This window comes from Dipteris shenzhenensis, chromosome 23 (assembly GCF_047967505.1).
Source record: "Dipteris shenzhenensis isolate YYH24624 ecotype China chromosome 23, Dip_SZ_1.0, whole genome shotgun sequence".
Lineage (NCBI taxonomy): Eukaryota > Viridiplantae > Streptophyta > Polypodiopsida > Gleicheniales > Dipteridaceae > Dipteris > Dipteris shenzhenensis.
Window position 1 is genome coordinate 17,453,253 of NC_141618.1, and position 7,656 is coordinate 17,460,908.

The following is a 7,656-nucleotide window of genomic DNA, read 5'->3' on the forward strand; positions in this document are numbered from 1 at the left end:
TTTGGGCGCCTACACATCGGGCTGTACTTGGGCACACCCTTTGGCACTGAGGCATGAATTGGCATCCAAGTACTAAGGAAGGTTTGCAACATGGGCGCCCTGCTCCCCCACTAGTTAGAATGAGTGACGGCGGCGGGGCCGGCATTAAATCTCTAAACAGCCCAACTCAGAACAGGTTGAGGTTGATGCCCTAGAGAGTCTCTAAAGAGCCAAGACTCCAAAGAGAGATATGAGGTTGGGTGCCCTAGAGGTAGGCTTCACTTTGTGCCCTATACTCCCAAGTGACCTTATGTAGAGTATGTGCCTCATCCAAGTCTTTTCCTCTTCTTCCTTTTAGCTGCCTCTCTTCTTCTATTTGTTCTTCTTCTTCTTCTTCTGCACCATCTCTTGCTTCTGCTTTTCTAGGGTTCCGTCCTCCCTTTTTCCTTCCCTCCCAAGCTCTTTAGCTATGGCCGAAGACGGCCTCAGCCCCTCCCTCGATGATTACCCCCCTCCCCGTGCCGATAACAAGCGTAAATTCGACGGCATCAACGATCACGAACGGAAGACCGGCTTCTCCGGCCCCCCTAGCGATTATGAGCGAAAAACGGGCTTCTCATCAGGCCCTCCGGCTGACCATGAGAGGAAGACGGGCTTCTCTGGACCTCCGGCTGATTATGAGAGGAAGTCGGGTTTTTCTGGACCTCCCAGCGACCAGCATGAGAGGAAGACAGGCTTCTCTGGACCTCCGAATGATTACGAGAGGAAAACAGGCTTTTCTGGGCCCCCTGTCGAGCACGAAAGGAAGACTGGTTTCTCTGGGCCTCCTAGCGATCACGAGAGGAAAACAGGCTTTTCTGGGCCCCCTACCGAGCACGACAGGAAAACGGGTTTTTCCGGGCCTCCTAGCACTGATCACGAGAGGAGAACGGGTTTTTCTGGACCTCCCGCCGGTGATTACGAGAGGAAAACAGGGTTTTCTGGACCACCGAGTGATCAGGAGAGGAAAACTGGCTTCTCTGGTCCCCCGGCCGAACACGAGAGGAAAACGGGGTTTTCTGGACCTCCTTCAGAATCTCGTGCCTCTTATAATACTGTGCCCCCTCCTCTTAGTGAATTTGAACTCGCAAAGCAAAGGGCAGAACAGATTGCGGCTCGTTTGGTTGCCCAGGATACGAAAAGGCCTCGTACAGACGACAATGGTGACCAGCAGTCTGCCAGCTTCAATTCCAGTGCTGCAAGCCATGACCAACGAGGCTACGCTCGTGAAGGTGAAGATGTCTTTCAATTTCCCGGTCAAACATTGATCCTCGTGGTAGTCTGAATGGGCTCTAGTACGTAGAGCAACTGCCTCAAGTCTTCGGTGTTTGACATCATATCAAGCACTGTCCTTTGTTGCTGCTGTCAAATATTAGACTTATAAATATTAGGGTTAGTTTGTAGCATCTTCAGGCCGTACTCTCAAATATGAGTATAATTCTGAGGCGTCAGATACGACAATATTGTTCATAGTGATTTATTTAGTAACTTCTGTGTATCGTCGATATCGTTTATAGTGATTTATTTAGTAACTTCTGTGAATTTGTGCTTTGCATTTAGGCAAGAATAAGATCATCATTGTAGACTGCCTTGATCAGTCTTGGGGCTTCAGCTATAAATCTCATTTTCTCTTCTCGATGCCAAACTGTGTCCAGATCAAGATCGTGGGCAGATGCTTCAGGATCGTAGCCAAGCACAGCATCATGCTGAAGTTCATGGTGGAAATTTTTATAATATGCAAGGACACCCACAGTCTCAGAAAATGGATATTCCTAACGCCAAGGTAAAATCATGTTGTAGGGTACAGAATGTTTGGAAAGTGGTTGGCTTGAAGTGAGAGGAGGGTTTGTAGATTGGATACTCTCGCTTAATATGCCTGCCTTGTAATTCCACCTCAGGTTGGTTTGGTCATTGGCAAAGGTGGAGAAACCATTAAATATCTACAGCACCAGTCAGGTGCCAGAATACAGGTTGAAAGGGATGCTGAGCATGATCCAAATGCTCCAACTCGGCATGTGGAGATAATGGGAACACCTGACCAGATTAGTCGTGCTGAACAGTTGATAAAGGATGTTCTTGCAGAGGTGGGTACTTGTGTTTCTCCACTGGTATGCGTGTCTACATGCTTTTCCTCTACAAGACTATGGTTTAATGAAAGGTATTGCAGGCGGATGCTGGAGGCTCAGGTACTTTTGTAGCTGGTGGCTTTGGTGGCTTTGGTGGGTCAGCCCCTTCTGGAGAGCAGATGCAAATAAGGGTTCCAAATAACAAGGTTAGTATTGATATGTGGTTTTATTAGGCTTTTACATCAAGACACATTATTTTTCAATGTATCCTGGTGGTCCCATGTTGATATTTTGTGCTTGGTAAAGGTTGGACTGATAATTGGTAGAGGCGGAGAGACCATCAAAAGCTTGCAAAGCCGAACTGGGGCTCGCATTCAGGTCAGCTTACAAACTTTTGTAAGGGTCTATTTTGAGACGGTTTGGTTATTTCCAACTTTTCTGTCAGGAAATGACTTTGGTTCACGTTTGCTTGTTTACAGCTTGTGCCTCTTCATTCTGGTGAGGCAGGGCCAGACTTTGGTTTTGAAAGAATTATTACTTTAATAGGCAGTAAGCAACAGACTGATATGGCAAATGAACTTATCAAAGAGGTGATCAGTGAGGTAGGTCTTTGTCTCACAAGTTTTCATTTTGCAGTTTGCAACGCATTGGAAACCTTTTTACTGTTAACTTGGCTTCTGATTTCACCTTTTGTCAGGTGCTTGTATAAGCGCTCTTTCTTTTCTGGATATAATAAAATAGTTTTCAGGTTTTTGGATGCCAATCTGGTCTTAGTTGTGAAGTTTCTTTGTTGTTGTTCCTACTGCTGCAGTTGTAAGAAATACCTAAATAGAATTCTCTCTCTTCCGTCACTTATTCTACTCCCTCTTCATGTCTTCACCTAACTGTTGGGAGTGTGCAGTTCCTGTTTTATATTTTAGCAAGCACTGAGTTTTTCTGCTTTTGTATTTTAGCAAGCACTGAATTTTCATACCTTCATATATGATTGGATATATGCTAATCTTTTGATGGTACATTGTTTTTTCCTCTTTATGGTTACAGCATTTTACATGGATTTCTATCTGTGGCAACCATTGCTTTTACTGCGGATATATGCTGTGCCATGGCAGCTGCCTTATTAATTATCAATGTGTATTTGTGTACTTTGTTAGAGACAAGTGTTTATTCATAGGTCTTTTTTCCTCTCGTTTGTCTACATGTGTGTATTGCTGGGTCTCCTTGTCTCATTTACTTTTTGCCACTTGTGCTATTTCTCCTCGTTTTCCTCGTTTTTGATTGAGCTATTGAAGTTTAAGCATTTTATGCTTGTTGAGGTTTGCTGCTTGCATGCTTTTGTCCATGATCTCCATTACCAGCCTTATTATATAATTCTTTGAAAGCCAGGAGGCTCGATAATCGAGCAGCTTATTTAGGACACCACCACTAGCAGTAGCTAAGGCTAAAAAACTTAGCACCATTGTTTTTAATGTTAGATCATTCGCCTCAGGTGGTCATGGACTTAATTGTGAAATGCCATCCTGATTGTTGAAAATAGAAAACTGCCTAATACAATTGGCGATTCATGTGTTCTAACTCTTACCATTTTTGTACATCTAGATATTGGAAAATTTTTTTAGAGATTCTTAGATATAAATTGCATAAGTAAAAGCTTATGAATTTGGAGATCGTGCGATTTTTTAAATGTAAATTTGTTAGGCAGTATGCTTTTTATATGAAGTTCTCTCTAGTGTAAACATCAATGAGCTCTTATTGATGTGGATCCATGATTCGGTCCATGATTTCATGCCATTTTCAGGTGTAGTAAGGTAACATTGCCACTCTTCATTCACTTTTACCCCTTAGGTTGCTATGGCTTGGAGCCAAGGCTGTGCAACTAAGGTGAATATTTTGTAATCTTTTATGTCAAATGGTCTTTGACTAGGTCAGGGAATGGCTGGATCGTTAGCTTAGTCATTGGACCAACCATGGTAACTTATTCGGCTTGGTTGCCTAGCTGAAGGATCTTACAAGAACCACCTTGCAATGGAGGCATCGACACGTGGCCATTATGATGAATTGGGCCAAAACACCTTTATGGTAGATACTCCACGAGTTGCTGAGGTGGTATCTAGAAGCGCCCCCTTGATTGAGCACATGTTGAGGGAGCGCTTCCGGATGCCACTTCAGGTAGTCGTGGAGTACTCTACCATATAGTGGCCTTTTGGCAATGCCTCCATTATAAGGTGGTTCTTGTAGGTTTGTTAGAATAAAGAGCATCTCATGTGTGGAGAGTGAGGTTCTTGCCTAGTTTACTCAATTTGTTTGGGCAATGTTTGCCAAGGCATTTAGCCAGGGTTAGGAGCAAGTTAGAAGGATGGTTAAGGGCCTGTTTCAGGCTGGTCTTGTGTCAGCTTGCTGGGACTAACTTGGCATGCACTGCATTTCCATGCTATAAACGAAGTTATCTTGCCTCTCTCTCTCTCTCTCTCTCTCTCTCTCTCTCTCTCTCTCTCTCTCTCTCTCTCTCTCTCTCTCTCTCTCCCCCCCTCTATATCTCAAGTTTATGCTTCTGCAACGTGTGCAACGTTTGCAAGATTAACTTATTATGGTGGTTGAATGACTCAACTAAGGATCCAACCATTCCTAGAACTAGCTAATGACTCAGTGTAATACCTGATGACATAAAACCTTACTAAGCATCCACCTGGGTTGCACAAAGAATCCAACTTGGTTGCACAATGTTAGCTCCAGGCCAGAGCAACTCAAGGGGTTAAATGAATGCTGCTTCCCTTCTTCCTGCCCCCCGTCTTTCCTCGTTGTTTCTCTGTTTGCACATTTAAAGGTACCTCCACTTAAGCTCTTTTAACTTGAAATTGTAAGGCTGGGTATTTTAGTCTTAGGAAGGTATATGTTATGTGTGAGCAGCAATTGGCTGGTCAGACTCTCATCGTTGAAGGCACTACTTTAGATTTCACTGTATCAATGATTGACCTGAAGCTCTACCTTGCTCTATAGAAGAGGATGCACGTAGTTGAGCTATAATCTGAATGTTCAATAATTTCCATACAGACTGTTGGAGAGTACAGTCTGCCAATGCTTAATTACCTGGTCATGTGGCACCTTTTTGGAAAATTTCTACGACATCTAAATTGGTGGTATGGACTTGCTTTAGTTCTTAGATGGAATTCTTATGTAATATTTCCTGCAGAATTAGGGCAAGTCCTATCTAGGATGAGATACCCATGTTGCTACATTCTAGTCTTATGAAGGTATATGTATATCAAATTCAAGAGTTGTTGCATGACCCAATAATTAAGCATTGGCAGGTTCGTTGAAGTTACGCAGAATGAGCAACTACTGGTATAGTCTCCTTCTTTGCAAGTCTTGGCATGTGAGAAGCCTTGATGTGTAGCCTTGTATACTAGATATTGTAGAATTTATGGAGGAGTTGAAGCTGGCTCGTTGATATGTGCTTATCTGTATCTCTTTGCTGTTAAGAAGGTCTCCTGGCATCTGGCGCGATCACTGTGTTTTCAGGTTTTCTCACTTGAATTGGGCCTACCTATGGAAACTGCTCTAAGTAGGTACCATCTCAAACTAGGTTAACAGAAAGCTCACTGGTCTTCGGATGAGGTGAGTATATCTATAGCTCTTGCTTTCATTCTTATGGCAGTAAAACATCAGTGTTATCTACTAGTCACTTGAATCATGAATTCAGATGTATACATGTGGCCTAGAAAATTATGTATAATGAACGATGTTTTCTATGCTGATAGTCTTTATCTAGTGGATTATAGGGGTCTATTGCAAGGGTGTCGTGTATGGTGGGACTTGCTGATGCTGTTTAAAGGATTATCTTATTTCTGGGTTGTGCACAATCTTCAGCTTTGCTGTTTAATACTGACAATTTTTGCAGAGCCGTGTAAGAGGGCCACCAATGTCAGGGGGTTACGGTCAACAGGGTTACAGTCAACAGGGCTATCGGCCACCTGGACCCCCACAGTGGGGCCCCCCTGGGGCACCACCTATGCAGTCACAAGGTTATGGCTACCAACAGCAAGGATCTTACTCTGGGCCACCTCAACAGTATTCTGGCCAATCTCAACAGTATGGAGGGTATTCCCAGCAGCCTTCTACAGGGTTTACTCCCGATTGGAACCAACGGCCTCCTGTGCCAGGCCAACAGCCGCAGCAAGCTGCCGGGTATGGGCAGCAGGGTGTGTATGGGCAGCAGGGATCAGGACCACAAACTTTTGGCCAGTCTGCTCCCAGCCCTCAGCCATATGGTCAATCCTCGACCGAGCAACAACCATATGGTGAACAACCTCCATATGCCCAGCAACAATATGGCCAGGCGGCATCCACACAGCAGGGTTACGGGCAGCCAGCACCTTCACCTCCAGGCTACACACAGCAAAGCTATGGGCAACAAGGCGTTTCTCAAGCAGGTTATGTACAACCAGCACCATCACCATCTCAACAAGCTTCCACCCAGCCTGGGTATGCACAGCAGGGAACATCACAAGCCTATGGGCAGCAAGGGACAGCTCAGCCCGTCTATAGCCAGCAGGGTCCAACTCAGCCTACAGGCTATGGCCAGCAAGCTCCAACCCAGCCAACATATGGCCAGCAAGAAGCTGATCAGACAGGGTACAGTCAGGGAGGATCTGCTCTGCCTGGTTATGGGACACAGGGGACTGCACAACCCGGCTATGCCCAGCAGGGGTCTATTCCAGGCTATGGACAGCAGGGATCTGCTCCACCCAACTATGGATATGTAGCACAGGGATCCACACAACCTATCTACACGCATCAGGGATCTGCTCCACCCATTTATGGAGCGCAGGGATCCATGCAACCCAGCTACACCCAGCATGGGTCCCAACAGCCTGCCATTGGACATGGATCTCAGCAAACATACACACAGCCTGCTTCCCAGCAAGGTTCTGCAAACAACTATGCACAAGGAAGTGTGCAAAGTGGTTATGGTGCATATGGAGATGGCTATTCATCTCAGCAAGGCTCTCAAGCTCCTACGCAGAATGTTTATTCACAGCAAGCTCACTATCCCTCAAATGATGGTCCAGGAAATGCAGGTGGTGGGGGCTATGATTCAACTGGCGTCTCAGCTGGACTGCCTCAGTCAGGGGGTGTGCAGACGGCGCAGAGTTGAAATGATTAAGAGCAGGGCCCTAGCTTGGTGTGAACTGTCTTTTGTTAGGGGAGGCTTTTAAAGCATTTTGCTACTTTTTATTTGAATAATGTGTCTTCAGAACTATTTTAGATGTTCTCAAGTCAACCATTTTTGGAGCTTTTTTAGGCGTACTCATGATTATTATTTTAAGGTATCTAGGCATATCTGGATGCAGGTGCTATTTTTCTATGTTCACTTTCATCTGGTACTTTGACATTCAGTGTGTCCATACTATTGCAATGATAATGTTTATCTAACCAGGGTTTCAATAACATGATGCAAAATATAGTGTTTATCAAGCACTATTTTGCAAACTGCGAGCTGATTAATGAGCCCCGGAGTCACACACCACAAAAAAATTCAGATTCCACCTTTACTGCTCCCCACCAAAAAAGAAAA

General features: G+C 44.7%; 1 protein-coding gene across 2 annotated transcripts; it reads left to right on the plus strand.

Moving 5' to 3' along the window:
- Positions 1–239: 239 nt before the first annotated feature.
- LOC147887075 (uncharacterized) lies at positions 240–7,446 on the plus strand. Of its 2 annotated transcripts, XM_087394216.1 has the most exons (8): positions 240–1,250; positions 1,674–1,801; positions 1,917–2,102; positions 2,186–2,290; positions 2,391–2,462; positions 2,564–2,686; positions 5,980–6,653; positions 6,684–7,446. In XM_087394216.1, exons 1-8 carry the CDS (start codon positions 449–451, stop codon positions 7,234–7,236), a joined length of 2,643 nt encoding a protein of 880 aa, XP_087250342.1. In that variant the 5' UTR covers positions 240–448; the 3' UTR covers positions 7,237–7,446. The 2 variants fall into 2 exon arrangements, with proteins under 2 accessions (XP_087250342.1, XP_087250341.1); XM_087394215.1 differs by having other exon boundaries at positions 241–1,250; positions 5,980–7,446.
- The last annotated feature ends 210 nt before the right edge of the window (positions 7,447–7,656 follow it).